This window comes from Centruroides sculpturatus, unplaced genomic scaffold (genome assembly GCF_000671375.1).
Source record: "Centruroides sculpturatus isolate CEXI.00-Female unplaced genomic scaffold, Cexi_2.0 scaffold667, whole genome shotgun sequence".
NCBI lineage: Eukaryota > Metazoa > Arthropoda > Arachnida > Scorpiones > Buthidae > Centruroides > Centruroides sculpturatus.
In genome coordinates, this window is record NW_019385247.1 from 269,411 (window position 1) to 288,522 (window position 19,112).

General features: G+C 29.5%; 1 protein-coding gene across 1 annotated transcript in view; it reads right to left on the bottom strand.

The window, feature by feature from the left end:
* Positions 1 to 5,758: 5,758 nt before the first annotated feature.
* LOC111636699 (protein LSM12 homolog) overlaps positions 5,759 to 19,112 on the bottom strand; it is a 34,444-nt gene continuing 21,090 nt past the window's right edge. The window contains exons 3-5 of the mRNA XM_023381999.1: positions 10,439 to 10,548; positions 10,223 to 10,352; positions 5,759 to 6,749 (exon numbers count right to left, since the gene is read on the bottom strand). Coding sequence (XP_023237767.1) covers positions 6,684 to 6,749; positions 10,223 to 10,352; positions 10,439 to 10,548 — 306 coding nt within the window. The 3' untranslated portion in view covers positions 5,759 to 6,683. The remainder of the gene's footprint in view (positions 6,750 to 10,222; positions 10,353 to 10,438; positions 10,549 to 19,112) is intronic.

Sequence of the window (19,112 nt, forward strand, 5' to 3'; positions counted from 1 at the left end):
CCTATTCGCATTTTTCACCGGATGCTCGCCCTCTGGTGTTTAAAAACAAAACTATTCTATCTGGGTCGTTTGATTCATTCTTGTGTATTATCAGCAGTAAAGATGAAAAGCAATAGAAAAAGCAACGCTTACTGTTGGTTCCAAATTGCAATTTCAAAGCCTTACGAGAGCCTGACATAAGTTTTCGTCTATTCCCACACGAAAAACGGGAAAAGCAGATGATTATTCGGAAATTGATCGGTTACATTTATGAGCTCTGAATTCTGAAAGAGTGGATTAGACTGTTAAGAATTGGCAGTTTCCCGATTGTCCAGCTTTCACAAACAAGTTATGCTGTCAATTTTAAAACATTTTGTTAAAATTTAAAATGCCGGTAATTTTGTGTAGGACATAGGGTCGGATTTAAGCATTTCGAAGCCCTAAGCTGAATTCTGTAAGGCCCCTTACCAACCCTTCACGATTTTAGAAGTCAATCATAAAAAGAAAAGAATTAAACCAGACTATGACTTTGATTTAATATGGATATTGGAAGAAAAACACATGAGGTTTTACTAGTCTTCTGTTTTATAACTAAGTTTAATTAAATTTTTATACCCATTCCATTAAAAAACTTTTTTTTTTTAAATTGGTTTTATAAATTTTTTAAAAAAGATCTTATGTTAATTCTTAGAAAAAAATTAATGAAATACTACACAAAATAAACAGTGAAGTATGTTTTGTTGGTTTGTAAAAAAATGCTTATTACAAAATCTGACTTCAATTTTCTTTTTTGTACAAATGTTTGAGGTCCCTTGAAAGTCGAGACTTTTTACTTGTAAACCCGGCACTGATGGGACAATGTCAAAGCTGATGTTTTTAACACAAAGGGCACAAATATGTATAGAACGATCTCACTCATTTGTTTCGATACCACATAATGACGTGTCCCGCTAACAATAATTGTTCTCTTTCTATAAAATTTCTCGATAAACAGCTACAGGCAGCATATATCATTATATCGGACAGTAATATATGATTAATTTCACATTACTAGTTACAAGCAACCCAGATAAAGTAGCCATTTTGTAAAAATGCAGCGCCCTCTATAGTTCATGAAAAACGCGAATTATGGTCTGACCGAACCCATAATAAGCTTGCTGAAAGAGGTTTAGTGTCCACAGGGAGGAGTTTAAAGAAAAACTACTTACATACAGTATTATCAACTATTCAAAATAGTGAACTTTCATTTTAATTAACGGAAGACAGGCGATACTTATCAACAAACTAATTTTATATTAAATACATCTTAGTAACAAAGCTTTCGTAACAAGTTTAATTCATGCTAGGGACAGTGCCATAGCAAAGACGGCCGGATGGCCGAGCGGTCAAGGTGGCAGCATACCGCTCTGGGAGACTCGATCCCGGGTCCCCCAGAATTTTTCGGGGGTGGTCCGTCCGGATATGTCGACCCCCGTCCCTCACCACTCGGCCGCCCCATTCTGGGCCTGGCCGAATCCATAATGGGCTTGCAAAAATAAACCTTAGTGCCCACAGGGCAGTTAAAAAAAAAGTGCCATAGCAGAAGTCACTTCTGTTACATGCTACTTTTGTTATTTAAAAAAATCGATTAATGCTTATGCTTTCTGTATAGCACATCATATTTAATTTCTATAATCTAAGCAGTTCTTTTGGCTACGACGGATTTACAAATTGCTAGGACAATTCATCTCGAGAGAGCCTATACAAACTCAAACGCAGCAAAGGGCTAGTCAAGTACCGATACAAGTATATCAGGCGCGGTGCGTAATCATTATTATTCGATAAACCAAAACATACTATAATTAAAAAAAAAAACTAAAAAGGCTCTTTTGCCAGGCCTTTAAACAAAACGTGAACAGTTAAAACAGAAAAAAATTCAAACGTCTAATCCCCGTAAGATGTTAGAAATATTAATTTTTAGAAAAGAAATCAAAGCCGGAGGCCAGATATGAAGTCTTAACGGGCCGCCAGTTTGCGACTCATGCTATATACCAGTGTTTCTCATAGGGGGCGATTAGTAACAATTTATATTTTGGGAGCGAAAAACAATTTTCTGGGCGATATAGTAAAACATTATATTAAGAATAATTAGATATTTTATTCGTTATATCGTACAATAATTAAACAAACAACATTATACTAGTCACTAGTCTATTCAATGCAGTACGAATTTGGCATTAGCCTTGGCCCTTGGAATCGGAATTTGGAAGTGAAGGGGGCGATACTACGTAACGGTTTTATTGAAGGGAGCGACGATTCGTTACAGGTTGAGAAACACTGCTATATACTGTCCTACGACGGATGAGAACGCACTAGACGTTACTACGCATGGGCTAAGGCAAGTCCATTATGAAAATAGTGTAGTTACTTCAGAAATTACAGTAGTTTACATCAATAAATAAATTTGCAAATGAAATAAGAACTTAACTAGTTACCGTATTAACAATTTACTTAGAATCTACACATATTTGGATAATTTGCTTGCAAATAATGTGTCTGCTTTGACTTCGAAATTGTTTATTACCTAAACTTGTAGGTATTGGATTCATAATCTAATTCATTACAAATACGCACTAATGTAAAGATAAACTAATAACATGATAAACTACTGCTCAACATCGCTTAACGATGCACACTACATTCGTTCCACTTTCATTGCCCAACATGGAAATAGACAAATCCTGGAAATGTCAACTGGGATTTCTGAATCCGTGACCAGAAAGTATAATTTCATCCATAAAAACGATCGATTAGGTACTGTACTTAACAGTTGTGTGCACAATTCAAGAAAATAACCACAACTTCGTCAACTTTCCGTTTGAAAATTTCTTCCAAATATCTCCTAATTATGCCATTAAACACAACTAAGAAAAGAAGTGCTCTACTTGGATTCATAATCTCTATGTAGAATTGTAATTTTTTTGAACACAAGTATACACTTATTGNCTTTCATTGCCCAACATGGAAATAGACAAATCCTGGAAATGTCAACTGGGATTTCTGAATCCGTGACCAGAAAGTATAATTTCATCCATAAAAACAATCGATTAGGTACTGTACTTAACAGTTGTGTGCACAATTAAAGAAAATAACCACAACTTCGTCAACTTTCCGTTTGAAAATTTCTTCCAAATATCTCCTAATTATGCCATTAAACACAACTAAGAAAAGAAGTGCTCTACTTGGATTCATAATCTCTATGTAGAATTGTAATTTTTTTGAACACAAGTATACACTTATTGGTTTTTAACTTAAAAATTGCTGTTTATTCTTCTAAGATATGGCTGTCAAATGGAGCACAGTGTGAGTGTGTATACAAATTTTAAATATGCATTGGATATTTTTAAATATGTGATACCTGAAATCACCTATTTTTATTTCAAATACGAGGGTGTCTGCACTGATACACTAAGCCTGCTTTTTCGTATTGAGTGTAGTATTAAAATTCTGAACTTGTGTACAGTACACTTTTGATCGTGATGACCAGTAGCGTTAAAATTTTGTTTCTGCTTGGGAAAATCGGCTAAACTTATGAAATGTTGAAACAGGTAATGTGAAAAAACTTTTTCAGTCCACAGCACTGCATATTCAAGACATTATGTGAAGACCAGGAATCAACCTCAAAGCAAACAGCTCTAGACTCCTGTGAGTGTTGGGTGAAGAACTAACACTTTTGGTATCATCAAAAGAGAACACTATCTCACTACCACTGATGAACCTTTTGATATGCTAACAGTTTCCTACAGGAGAGTCCACATAATTTTGCATGAACATGGATTCCCCAGTTTCTGAAGCATGAGTTTTTGCTGATACATTAAACCTGGCTACATCATTTTGATCCTGAGAGCACAGGTCAATGTGAAGTCACCAGCATATACTACAAATGGACAAAACTATTATCAGCTGGAAAAGTAATAATCATCTTCAAGGAATAGTGTGCTAACCACATAACAATCACCAGATAGTACTACCTGTCAGTTCTGTGCACTGTTCAATTACATGTAATTTCCATGACAATACACATCATTACTAACTTGTTGAGCAAGTTTTTGGGCAATAAAAGGATCTTGTGCATTGCCAAATCTGAGCTATATGATGAATGTGAAATCTATCATGTTCCTTGCATCAAAGTTGAGTGCACAAAATCCATTTTCCTTTCATAATAGTGGCAAAAGCATCAAAGGCAATTCCAAAGAATATCTTTAACAAAAAACATATCTGAGGGCAGGCAGAAATAGCAAAAGTGAATTTCATGAGGAATCCTTCAAAAAGACCACAGTCACACACTGCCTTAAAATGATTATCATGTGAGAGGGAAAAAACAGTCTAAATTTGTTTTGATTTTTACTTAAAAGCACCATTGCTCCTTATTTTAAAAACATATAATTAAATAATGCAAAACCTGCTCTTCTTTCTAGTGGAAAGAGCAGTGTTTTGCATTATTTGATTTTATATGTAGATGACAAAATTAGAAAAATGAAATAGTCTAATTTTTCTCTGGTTTATGTACAAGGTATAAATTTTCTTTTTAATATTAAAATTTAAATTTTAAAAATTAACTGCATATTATAAAAATGAATATTGTAACATTTTATATAAGCACATTTAAAAAGAAGAAATTTTTAAAATTGATATAGAATTTTATAAAGTTTATATTCTGTTTGATAACCAAATTCATTGAAGTTTTTAAATAAATGAAAATATAAAATTTAAAAAGGTGTGCCTAAGTTTCTTATAGTCTACTCAAGGTTTTTTTTATATTCAAAGAATAAATTTACACATTCAATTATTAAAAGAAGTTTCAAATAAAATGAATTGGAATGATCAGCATGCAGCAGCAATAAAGAATATACAGGAAAAATTTGTGTGTACTTATTTAGGTCAATTATTTTAAGTCAAATAGAAGAAAATTATTACGGTAAGCAAATATTGTATACTGTATAATTGCTATCAGTTTAAAGATGTATTACTTATTATAGTATACTAAGCAATAGTTTCAATTCACATTTTAAAAAGATAGTTTATATTTAAAAATGTGAACAATTACACAAAATGAGTTGTTTTATCTTTGAAAATTTGTTAAAAAGCACCTAAATAAACAATTTCTCCAGAATACCAAATAATCCTGTCAATATTTGAGATATTCTACTTTATAAATTGCTTTTTTGAAAAAGTTTATATATTTTCTTACATAAATAATTTATCTTAGATTAAAAACAACTAAAAAATTATTGAATGAAAAAAATGAGTGATATGATCTGAGCTTCATATTATTTACTGCATTAAGAAACTTTGTGTCAAATTATCAATAAAATCCTGTAATCATTTGCCATGTAATTCAAAATTTAAATTGAATTTACTATTTCTTAAATAAAATTGTAACAAAATTCTATAAAATATTATCCAAAAAGATTTCCTTACATTCTGTACATATGCAATTAATTTACATTACTTGAAGCTTCCACAAATTTATCATAAGTGAGATTCAATTAGTATTCTTACATTTTATCCTACCAAAGTTTCTAAATAATTTGGATGATAAATCAATGTAATTAAGCAAATTGATTTCAATTTAACAAAGAACAGAATGATTTTGATATGTACCCAAGATACTTGATAAGCAATAGTGGAAATCATGTCAAAATATTTTTACCTTTAAAAAGTATGTGAAATTTGAAATTTTTATATTTTTTGGATAAACACTAGATTTCAATAACTGAAAAACAGTTAAATAATAAATATTTAGATAAGTAAAGTTGCAAGATAATAATTGGACTGCTTTATATTTTAATATGAGTTGACTGTATTAATATATAGGATCATGTTAGTTTGATAATATATCTGTTTGTTCCTACTTTCTACATGCTGACCAAATCTAACTAATAATTACAACTATTCTTTCTGCAATATCTGTAAAGTGAATTGGAAACTATTACAGATTATATAGTATTAAAATTTTCAAATAAACTTTATAAAATTTTAAAACCTTAAAAATTCAAGTGTTTATATCTTTGATATAAATCTCAATTAGTATTTAGGATAGACTGAATGCTTTATTACACAGGTCTAACTATGGTACAGTTCTTTTTTTTGTTTGGAATTTACCATATTCAGGACCTTTGATGTCTATTGTTAATGAATAGACCAAAATAGCCATACTTCCCACATTTTGGTGTTAGAATCAGGTGGTTAAGCTTCAACGAAACAGGACTAGTCTGCCGAGATATGTATACATTTCATGCATGAAACTGTATAATCTCACTTTCCACTTGTTTGATGGCATCACCATTTACAGAGAAATCTCTTCCACAGTCAGATGTATACAAAAATGTCCATGAGAAAGAAATTAGATAAAATTTGACATATGTGTGCTTTATATATTACATGTTCTCGTATTATGAATATAAATACAAAAAATTTCAAAAAATGAGCAAAAATGCTAAATTCTGTTCAAATAAAAAATCTTATATTTAAATTAGTATAAAATAAATAAATCTCTTTAAAATTTAAAACAGAAATCTTAATTTCCAAGCACTAATATATATTAGACATCTGTAAACATGAGAACAATTATATATAGAGCATCACACTTGTCTCAAGACTGAACAGACAACTGTGGAAGTTATTCTCTTTTGAAAATAAAAGTAAACCTAGAGTCATGCAATTTATGATTGGGCAATTTGTGATCTGGACTGTTGTTGCATTTGCTGATCTTTCAGATGTTTTTCAACCTAAAAAATAAAAAATAAAAACTTTAAATATGCATTTTTTACACAGAGTCACAAAAATGTCAGAAGTACAACTTTCATTATTCTAAACAATTATAAACATTTTGAAAATTATTAATGTAATTATTTGTAATAAATATTGTCTTTTAAACAAAATCTCCAGAAAAGCTTTTAATTCCTGCCTTATTACAACCACAAATTACATTGTCACACTAACATGTATATCAATACAATTTATCCTATTCAATAAAGTAAAATATGAGATAGAAATATTTATTAGAAAACTTTCATAGATATTTTGATAAAAATTTGCTCAATCAATCAATCCATCAAATTTGGTTTTTAATCATAATTATATCTATTACAGGGGTGGCCAACCTGCGGCTCGCGAGCCACGTGCGGCTCTTTGAAGGATTATTTGTGGCTCTCGATAAATGTACCCGAGTTCCCTTTTCATTTTTGTGTTATTATATTTTTAAAAATTATTATCGTTCCGTATGTGTTTCAAAATCTCTTTTAAATTACTAACAACAAATATGAAAGACTAAGTGCAACGTTGTAACCAATTTCATTTCTGTCCAAGTTAAAAATGATATGACTCATCGAAAACTGCGCGAACAAACATAAACAGTGGCGTAATCGTCCGTCTCCAGACCGATTTTGAATTTGTAAACTGTCATTGCAATGGACAGTTGACATTGTGCTCTGGAGGAACCAATTTGTATCACTCTTGCTATGGATATAATTTGTAATCTGGAATTTTTTGCATACCTTTTTAATACGTATTTAATTGCGGCTTGCAAAAAATTTCAAATTTTGAAAAATGGCTCGGACTATCAAGGAGCTTGGCCACCCTGGATCTATTATGTTACTGATTGTTTTGTGTGCATAATATTAATTAGGAATCTAAAGAAAAATTTATGTAAAATTAATTTACTATTTTTCTTCATCTTCTAGATAATACTTCCAAACAGAATTAGATTTAATTATTCATAAATACTTATATATATTATATAAACTGATTAAAATTCAGAATCTAAGAATCTATTGTTAAAATCATAACATTCGATACATCTGATAAAAGTGTGATAGGATTTTTCAATAATAAAGATATATACTAAATGATCACATTAGGAACACCTGCATAATAACAGGTTGGTCCACCTTTCTGAGTGATCACAGCTTCCAAACACCAGAGCATAAGACTACCAGATGCCAAGCATCCTCTTTTATTAACTGGACATACCTATTAACGGGACTAACATGCCTACTTGAATAATTTTGTCAGTTGGTGCATATTTTGTGAAGGAGTGGGTGAGAACCTCATCACATGTTCCAGCATATTCCAAATATGTTCAATGCAGTTGCAGTCTGATGAGTTTGGAAGCCAAGACAGCATGTAGAATTTATTGTTGTGTTCTTCCAAGCATTTCCAAGTATATTTGTTTGGTAAAATGGTGTTTCTGATAAAACATGGCATCATTGTCAGGAAACAGCCTAGAGATATCGGGTGTAGATGATCACCTAGCAGGTCATTGGAATCATGTTCGATGTTCCAAATGCCATTGTCAAACTTCTAGGCTGGCAGGATGGCGGTGCTGAACGTCTGTTTTCGCAATGAAAACATCGGCTGCAACCTCTCTAACACGTCTGATAAACATGCCAAATGATATGCCAAATTCTTGGGCTATGTAAAGGCTATAATTAAATATTAGAAATTAATTAATTTGACTAAAGATAGGCAGTTATGCTGCCATCTGATATTAAATTTAATAATTATAAATAAATAATTTTTAATTTAGACATTTTAAAAATTTAATACGAGATGGTAACATAACTGGCTAACTCTAGTCAAATTAATTAATTTCTAATATTTAATTATAGCCTTTACATAGCCCAAGAATTTGGCATATCGTTTGGCATGTTTATTATATAATGGGCAATGGTTATTGATGTTTATAGGTAATGTGTGTATACACAAGTTTGGAAAAATGTTTGATCACAAGCAACACTAAGATGGAACGAGTGCTAAACACAGACTGATGGGGCATTCACACAGTCTGGGACTTTCCCTCTCCTTGTCACTCGTTATGAAGAACATCGCTCATTAAGTGAGTCATTTTTTTTACAATTTGTTTTGCTTGTTAAGTGCAGTTTCACTGTATTTGTAATCTTAACATTAGATCTGAACAGGCATATTTAAAGGTATGTAATTAGAACCTGTGTAAACCAGTTTCCATTTTGATTAGCTCTGGATTTTTTTCTATGGGTTGTTACATGTTTTGTTGATAACTTTTATTATTTTGTAAGTCTTTATTGCATCTTCTGGTCAATTGATTTTTATTTTTAATTCTTGAATTAATGAATATACAGATCATGGACAAAATGCATATTGTAAAAAGTATGTTAATGAATAAAACTTCTTTCTAAAAGCAATAATTATCCACAAGGTCTCAATAGTAAATGGTTATAGAATAAATTGGGATCATCGTGTAATCTCAACCGCACTATTTGTGTTTATATTAATTAGTAAAATATTCTTTGAAGACTCAAAAATTTGTTTGTATTTGCTACTGTATAAGGCCATACTACTGTATGAGAGCCATAGTGATGTGGAGCAATTGTTGACTGTAACACCACCTAACAAGAATGATTGTCATTGGTAACTTTTTTGAAGAGTTGTATGACCAATAGAATATATATAGACCATGCTTGTGTCCAACTTTCTTTATAACACATTACAAAAATAGTAAAGCAGTAGGCAACATAAAAAATAATTTATGATTCTAAACTGATGATAAATAAATTCTAATAAAAATGGTACAAAGGTTATCTGGAGAAGGAATTAATTCATTACAAATAAAGATATTCAAAAATGAAATAATATGACAATGTGGTAAATTAAGAAAATATTTATTTCCTGAAAGTAAACTATTATGAAAATCAAATGAATTCCAAAGTGTTCCTATTTGTTATGATAAGTGATTAATAATTGATATCTTAATGTGAAAGAGAAACTATTAAAGAAGTATATGTTAAACTTTCATCTTAATCTATTACATAAAAGATTAATTGGTACTTCAAAGATTATCAGTATTTTTAATGATGATTGCCATTTAGAATTACATATTTAATACTAAATGAAAATGTAGCACTAATCACTACTACGAATAATGATTAGTAATACTTCAAACTAAACAGGATTAAAATACATCATTTTAATCCTAAATATCCTAATATTTGTACTTCAAAATCAAGTTTAATATAAATTATTTTAAGAAAATAATTTCTTCATATCTATGTACTTTGTGGAAAAAAGTAAAACATTTTAATGTTATCTTCCATAAAAATACACATTTAGTTAGATGAAGATATCTTACTTTCAAAAACATCTTATTAATGGTTATTAAGTAGAATTTTATATATAAAAGTAGAAGTAAATGCTTAAGATTTCAGTGTTTACAAATTTTACTTACTATCTTTCTAACATGGTTTAAGGCTTCACCTTCAGTTTTCCCTTTACAATTCTCAGGACGATAAGGTGGAGTGATGGTAACTTGATTCATTACAACTATGTTCTTGCCTTGCCAGGAAACTTCACTGATACTTAATATTTAATTATAATAGTAATGAAAAATTTTAAGTTCTAACAAAATAATTAAATTTTGTTAAAAACTACCTAAAACACTTACGTCTTGGTAATGGCAACAAATAATTTCATTCCTTCTTGGCTGACTCCAGATGATATAGCTGTCACTAAACACTGTCTTTCTTTTATATTTTGTTTCGCTCTGCTGTTTAACTACAAATAACAATAACAAAAAAATTTTTATTATGTAATACAATTTGATATAAAAGTTTTATTTTCAATAACTAAGAAGACATTTAAACCATCAATAGAATAAATACATTTGCAATTAAAAGTCAAGCACAACAGTGCTCTAACTCCAATTTTTTAAAGTTGAGATGCTGTATTGTAAAAGTGGCACACACTACTTCAAATTTCAGTGTGATATTTGTTTTGTTTTCATCAATATTTAATTGCAGTAAGTTTACATTTTGTCCAGAGATATCTAAATACATAAAAATTTTAGCATTGTTAACTGAAGCTTGATATCTGAAGAAGTTACACCACTATTGAACTCCTCATTTTTCACATGTAGTAGAAAAATATACCAAAAGAGATTTTTTTTAATTAAAAGGCTAAGGGAAATAATCCTTCATTTTCCTTAAATGAAAATACAAGGCACATTCAGAAAGTAAAGATACAAGGTGAACAGAAATCCACAAAAAATTTTTTCACAACTTTCTGCAGTGCTACATCTGTTCAGGTCTAAGTCTTGTGACAGAAATCATTTGATTTTAATTGCATTATCATTATTTTTGCAGTTGTGTTTAAAATGGCCATGTCAATTTCTAATTCTGCCAAGTGCTCAGTAATTCGATTCCTTTGCACAAAAGGAGAAACTGCCACTGAAGTAAGAACTTGTTTCCATTTATGGTGAAGACACTATGAATATGCAAAATATGACAAAATGGTGTCCTACTGCATGATAACGTCCATCTGAACACTGCTCAAATCACACGAGTTATTACAGAAATTCAAGTGAGATGTTTTGGAACATCCATTAAATCCTAGATCTCATAACAAGCAATTATCACTTGTTTCTGAAGTTGGAACATATCTCTCTGGAAAGAAGTTTGATAAGTATGACAAGATTCAAGACACTAATGATGTTATTACAAAAACAGATAGGTTTATATGACATCGTTATCAAGAATCTTGTTTCCAGGCTCACCAAATGCATTGAGGTACATGGTGACTATGTTGAAAAATAAACATATTCTTAAGATATTATAAGTCAATCTAAAAATAAAATACTTTAGAAATATTATCTGAACTTTGCATCTTTACTTTATAAATACGTCTTGCACTTCTCATTTAAGCTATTAAGCAATTAGTCATTTCATCATTAAACTTTTTAGCTCAATCTAATTTTAAAAGGCTTTTTTTTATAGCAACTCATTTGTTTATGTATATATATTATAAATATTTCATTTTCAAATATTTCTTTTCCTGACAACATCTCATTACATAATATTTCCACTTACTGTAACTGACATAGTTGACGTAGTTGTTTCCTTAGCAATTTCCTTTATAGAAATTAACAGCCATCCTGTTTCAGTATTAACAGCTGAACAGAACAATCTCATATGTTCCTTGATCTTGAAAAATATTTATGGACAAATTACAGTATTATAACTAATTCTAAATTGCATTATGTTCAAAATCCCCAGCAATTAAATATAATCATCATTACATCATTCCTGATCAAGTTATAGTAGTAGTCTTGTCAATTACAGATTACTGCTTCAGAATATACAAGAGAAAAGACTTGGGACTATGTACAAATTGTTAAATTATGTTAAAGTATTGAAGTCATTAATGAAAAACAATAAGAATCAATATTTAAGTGACTACAGTATGCATATGATTTTGTATATATCTTTAAATGAATGTTGACTGATCTCTCATGTGAAAGATTCAAGTCACTTATGTTTTTAAACCTTTCATTACCTAATCAATCATGTAATTATACATACAGAAGGAACCAATTAATAGAAAATATTCAAAGACTTCATGATGAAAATTAGTAATAAAAGTAATTAAAATCACCATAGAATAACAATTTTATATTGTCTATGAATCACTCATCAATTGCTTTCATTTTCAAACAGATAGAGATACTACATTGTTTATCTTGATTTGCATGTCATTGCAAAGAATAAATTTAAGCTTACTTTAAACCAGGGGTGCCCAACCCGCGGCCCAAGGCAAGTTCCAATGTGGCCCAATAAACGTGTAAACAAAACCGACAAAATGTTTTAATTTTTTTATTATTTATCTATTTCAACGGCATAAACTCAAAAAAGAAGTTTCACAAAGCCGTAAACCTTTATTCGTATTTTATTCTTGAGTGGAAAGGAAATATTTTCAAATGCTTGGAAATGTGTGAATGAGGAAGGATTACTAAATAAAGCTGGAGTTGTGACTCAAAGGATTATAGACCCAAATTTGGGAAAAGGAGGGAAAGATGGGAAAAACAAAAGATGTAATAGTGAGAAAGGTTAAATAGATCTTCTGTTGACCCTTAATTTTCCAACCTTTCTCACTATTTTATCTTTTGTCCTTTTTCTTCTTTTCTTGCACTTGGGTTTATAATCCTTTGATTCACAACTCCAGCTTTATTTAGTATTTTTTCCAACGTTGCAAGATTTGGCTACATTGCGCCAAATGTGGCTACTTTTTTTTTGTTTGACGTAAAAAATATCATTTGGCGATTTGGCTACTTTTGGGCTACATATTATTTATATTAGTTGAATAAAAATGCACTTTAAAATGGTATTTCGTTGCTTATTATTAAATAGAAACTCAAATAAAACAAATATTTGTGTTTTTCAAATAAATTTTTGTCTCCTCTATAATAAATGAATTTATCTATTTCTAAGTAAAAATTGAAAGTGTCTGTAGAAGTAATTTTTAAAATATCCTTTTTCTTGATAAAGTTTTAATACTTATTACAGTAGACCCCCCTATAACGCTTAGATATGTTCCACGCTAATCGAATTTTACGTTGTAGGAATGATTAAATACATGAGCCAATCGCAGCCCGATAGGTGGGAACTTTACGGACTAAGGCTGTTCGAAAGGTTTTCTTCTATAAAATTAACCGATTCTAGACTAATTCCACTCAACATTTCCAAAACACGTATAATTTTTTGGGAATAATCCGTATAAACTATGCTATAAACAAAAAATTATAGGATTACTTACCGAGTGTGTACCGTTCGACTACGCCGTTGCTTAAAGCTGGTTTTCGTCGCGGAACAGCACATGAAACGGCGGCCGCGATTTCTAATAACGAATTTTTCGCAGAAAAATAACTTGACCTTTGGAGACATCATTAATATAAATAATTTTTATGGCCGTTGAATAAGAAGTGTTTCTTTCACAAGAAATGTATAAAATTAGTGCTGTATTAGACTTACGGTACCTAATTTACATACTGTACAGACGATAATAAACTCAACTTACTAGCCTAAAATCTCCGTAGCGTGTTGCCAGGCGGCAGAAAGCATATATATAATTATAATAAAGTTACAATAAATTAAGTTAATATATAATTATATATACAGTACCTAATTTATATATAATTAATATATAATTATATGTACAGTACCTAATTTTTATATAATTTATATATAATACTATACAGACGATAGCAAACTCAATTTAGCCGCTCTGTAGCGTGGCGCAGGGTCGGAGGAAAGTAGTTCGGCTGCTCATCCACAATTGGTCCAGATTCTATCAAGCTTGTCGCGAAATGACGTTATAGGAGGTATTTTATACGAATGTTGCTACAATTTTTTCGCTACGTTATAGGAATTGTCGTTATAGGAATGCGCGTTTATAGGGGGGTCGACTGTACAGTACTTGTGGCCAGTGGCGTAGCGTGGGCGTCAGCCGCCCGGGGCGGAGGAAAATTTCACCTCCCTCTTATTTAGGTATCTCAATTTTAAAGACTAAAATTCAGTTTCGTCACAAAATAAATAATGAAAAATTCCATGCTAGTGTTGCCACCTTTTTAAAATCGCCAACCCGGACGGCGGGTGAGGTTTGTTCGAACAGAAGTTCCTGACGCATGCGTATATCATTTTGCAATGCAAAGAATAATGTGCAGTGCATGCTGGTTCTAAATCAGTTACAGTTAGCGACTAGGGAGACTTGGATAGGAGTAACGCAAGTGACCTAGCTCTATTGGATATTGGAGGTGTATATGATTACAAATGAATCGCACAATCAAAGAAAAAAAAAACAAAAACAAAAATAAAAAAAGGTCAACAGGTTGCGCACGATATTCCTGGACCGCGAGTCGATTCGCGGACTATCCAGATGGATGGTAACACTATTTTCATGCTCATTTCAATCAGTCCGAGTCGTAGGTGGACGAAAATATGAAATAAAATGGTTCAAATTCTTACAAGATGATATTATTTATTCTGAAATTTTGCTGCTCCCTAAAAAGTGCCGCCCAGGGCGGGCCGCCTCTGCCGCCCCCTACGTTAAGCTACTGCTGGTGGCCCAAACTCCTTGACTTCTTCCAATGCGGCCCAGAGAAACAAAAAGGTTGGACACCCCTGCTTTAAACCAAAGAATGTTTCTTTTACTAACTGGTGATAACAATTAAAACTGTAGAATAGTGAAAGGAAACATTTACTGAAAGTTTCCAGGAATGTTGAATCATCCATTTGTAAACTAATTTATAAATTATATATATGAGGGGAGTCTGATATTAAAAGGTACAGGCCAAAATTACATAAATATTTTTTTCAATTGTAAATGTTAAACACATTCCACAAAAACTACATACTTTTGTTTATTTCTCCACCTAATTGCCATAAACATTAAGACATTTATACCAGCGTGACACTAGTTTGAACATCTCTTCACAGTACTGTTGCTTGAAGTAGTCCAGAATGGTGCCTTCCAATTCTACCTGATCTGCAAAGCATTTCCCTACCAGAAATTTCTTTAAAGGTTTGAATAAATGAAAATCCGATGGGAAGCTAAATTTGGACTATACGGAAGATGTTGCAGGACCTCTTAACTTTGCTCTACCAACCACAGTTTGGTTTGACTTGATGTATGGAGTATAGTCCAGATTTAGCCCCCTTGGATTTTCATTTATTCCGCCTGTAAAGAAATTTTTGATGGGGAAATGCTTTGTAGATCACGGGGAACTGGAAGAAACTGTTCTGGACTACTTCAAGCAAACAGTACCGTGAAAGGATGTTCAAACTAGTTCACACTGAGATAAATGTCTCAATGTTTATGGAAATTATGTCAATAAATAAACAAAAGCATGTAGTTTTTGTGGAATGTATTAAATATTTTCTTTAATTATAAATTTTAGTGTAATTTTGGCCTGCACTTTTAATGGACTCTCCTCTTATATAAGATCTAAAGAGAGTTTTCAATTTGTTTCTTCAGACCAGGATGATTAACTGAATATTTGAAATTTGAAACAAAATATCAGAATACTGTAAATTATATATTAAACATTCAGGGTCTCATTCAAAATAATTTTTTAAATTTTATGAATGGAAACCATAATAAAGCTTTTTACTGTAAAATAATGAACTGATTTGGATTTATCTTGTATTTTTTGAAATAGACTTATGCTATTTCTTAAACCACTATTTTGACATTTTATCCAACATCCCTGTTTCTTACTTATTTTTTATTCTCAATCAAGTAATGCTTTTTTTCAATACTTACATTTACTATGCCCTGCCAGTACTCTCTGTATTCATTTGAATTTTCACAATTATTTCAGTAAAAAACTTACAGATGTAATGGGAAGAATATTATCTTAAACCAAAACTCAGATTCCAAATGTTTGCTGTATCTTTTTTTAAATGATACACAGTTTAAATTTTAAAATAAATACAGAAGTGGAATAATAAATAGTGCACTATTACTTTTAAAATAAGCTACAACTGCATCCTATGTTCCAAAACAAGAAAGTAGTAACTGATAGAAAATCTTGAATTAATTTTGAATTTTTTTTTTTTGGCTACAACTATAATGATTGTTTTTATACCACACTGCTGCCTGCTCTTTGCTTCATAATGAATCTAAATCTCAAACAGTATTGATTATCATTACAAGATACTTTTTGAGATATAAAGTTTTGTACGTTTATTACAGAATTCTAAATGTTTTGTATTGTATTCTAAAGATGTTTTTAAGTACTTGTTCATATACTAAAAACCATTATGTGTACCTATGGTATTTAGTATGTTTAGAATTTAAAAAGTCATGCATAACTGAATGCAAGACCAAAGTATATGTAATTTTGCTTGACAAAAAACATAAATAGAACAGCTGCAGCAGCTTAAATACTGAATTTAGTCTTCATTATTGAGATTTTTTCAAATTGATCATGAGTCCATTTTTGAAGCATTTCATCCTCTTAAATTTTACAGAATACCAAATAATTAAGACTCTTGAATCACTTATAAAGTATCCTCCTGTATTGTTTCTTAAAAAACCATAATATACTTTTGTTAACAAATGTAAATTAAAAACAAAAATACACAATTTGAGAAAGTGTGAAAAAGATTATTAGTAATTTCAAAATATATTACTTTTAAAATAATACAAAAAAAAAGTGTATGATATAGGCCTACATAGAGAAATTATTTACAAATGAGAGATATTTAGAAAAAACTGATGTTAAAAAAAGTAGTCTTTGAATGAATCAAACAAAACAAATTTTAAAAAGTCCTTTCAAATTTATCAAATAAGATTCAAATTTATAAAAATTTTCAGCCACTCTATGCAAATTTTCCATTTCTTGTTTAAAAATTTCACAGTCTCTTTTTATTCAAAAAATCCAGCAATGATTTGCTGAACTTTCCCTGCAGCATTTGGTAACACCATCTGTTTTTATATTTTATTTAAATACTTTTTATATTCTTAACTATTATAAAATGGCAAAAAGCTTAATTTTGAGGATTAGGATGGTTTTATAAAAAATTGTAAGTCCTAATAATGAATAAAATCATCATTATGTCCGACCCTACCTGAGATACACATGACCCCCATTATCTCCCCATGCTCTGAACCTTTAATCATCAAAATTTAACAGCATCTAATAAACAGACCTCCCTGCAAAAATTCAGAAATTTTCAACAAAAAGCACAGGAGTTATTAAGCTCCAAAGAAAGAGAGAACAAAATCATTCCACCCACACACACAAACAGAAAAAACCCCAAACTTTTTTGCATTTCAAGATCCTGAGTCCAAAAATGTAAAAATCTGAGGGGGTCATTTTTGACTGATTACCATACTTTCCCTGTTATATATAACAGCCGAGAAAGTAAAAATAATTTAATTCATTTTGAAAAAAAAAAAAAAAATACATAATTTTTAATTTATATCAAATAATAATTCATTTTGACTTGTAATAGTGAGAACCAAGCATTACGCTGTTATGATAACAGATAACATGACTGACTAGTATGTGGTTCTGTTAATATATTAGATAAGAAAAATATTCTTTAACCATTCTGCAGTTGGATATATCCGTCAAGGGCGATCACGTGGCATTGGTGAACGACGTCTATATCCACAAAAGAATTCTGCAGATATTGCCAAAAACTACTGCAAGAAGAAAAAAAAAAAAAAAAAAAAAAAAAAAAAAAAAAAAAAAAAAAAAAAAAAAAAAAAAAAAAAAAAAAAAAAAAAAAAAAAAAAAAAAAAAAAAAAAAAAAAAAAAAAAAAAAAAAAAAAAAAAAAAAAAAAAAAAAAAAAAAAAAAAAAAAAAAAAAAAAAAAAAAAAAAAAAAAAAAAAAAAAAAAAAAAAAAAAAAAAAAAAAAAAAAAAAAAAAAAAAAAAAAAAAAAAAAAAAAAAAAAAAAAAAAAAAAAAAAAAAAAAAAAAAAAAAAAAAAAAAAAAAAAAAAAAAAAAAAAAAAAAAAAAAAAAAAAAAAAAAAAAAAAAAAAAAAAAAAAAAAAAAAAAAAAAAAAAAAAAAAAAAAAAAAAAAAAAAAAAAAAAAAAAAAAAAAAAAAAAAAAAAAAAAAAAAAAAAAAAAAAAAAAAAAAAAAAAAAAAAAAAAAAAAAAAAAAAAAAAAAAAAAAAAAAAAAAAAAAAAAAAAAAAAAAAAAAAAAAAAAAAAAAAAAAAAAAAAAAAAAAAAAAAAAAAAAAAAAAAAAAAAAAAAAAAAAAAAAAAAAAAAAAAAAAAAAAAAAAAAAAAAAAAAAAAAAAAAAAAAAAAAAAAAAAAAAAAAAAAAAAAAAAAAAAAAAAAAAAAAAAAAAAAAAAAAAAAAAAAAAAAAAAAAAAAAAAAAAAAAAAAAAAAAAAAAAAAAAAAAAAAAAAAAAAAAAAAAAAAAAAAAAAAAAAAAAAANGTGAAAAATAAAAACATTATTAAATCTGCTAACGTTGCGAAAGGGGTTAAATCAATTTCTAAACAGAGATCGAAGACATTAGATCATGTTGAGAAAATGCTTTTGCTTTGGATAACTGAAAAAGTTTGCTGGAGATATCGTATCAGAAGCAATTATTTGCGAGAAAGCTAAAAAGATACATGCTGATCTCTTGAAAAATCAAGCAGGAACTAGCCAGGAAAGCGAGGTGTTTCAAGCCAGCCACTTTTTTTACATGAGAACGGATTAATCACTTTTACATTACTTCTTATGGGAAAGGTTGGTTTGGTATACTTCCTATTCGGTATAAGTCCAAACATCAGGAACGGATTAAGGTTGTATACCGAGGTTCCACTGTATATATAAAAAGC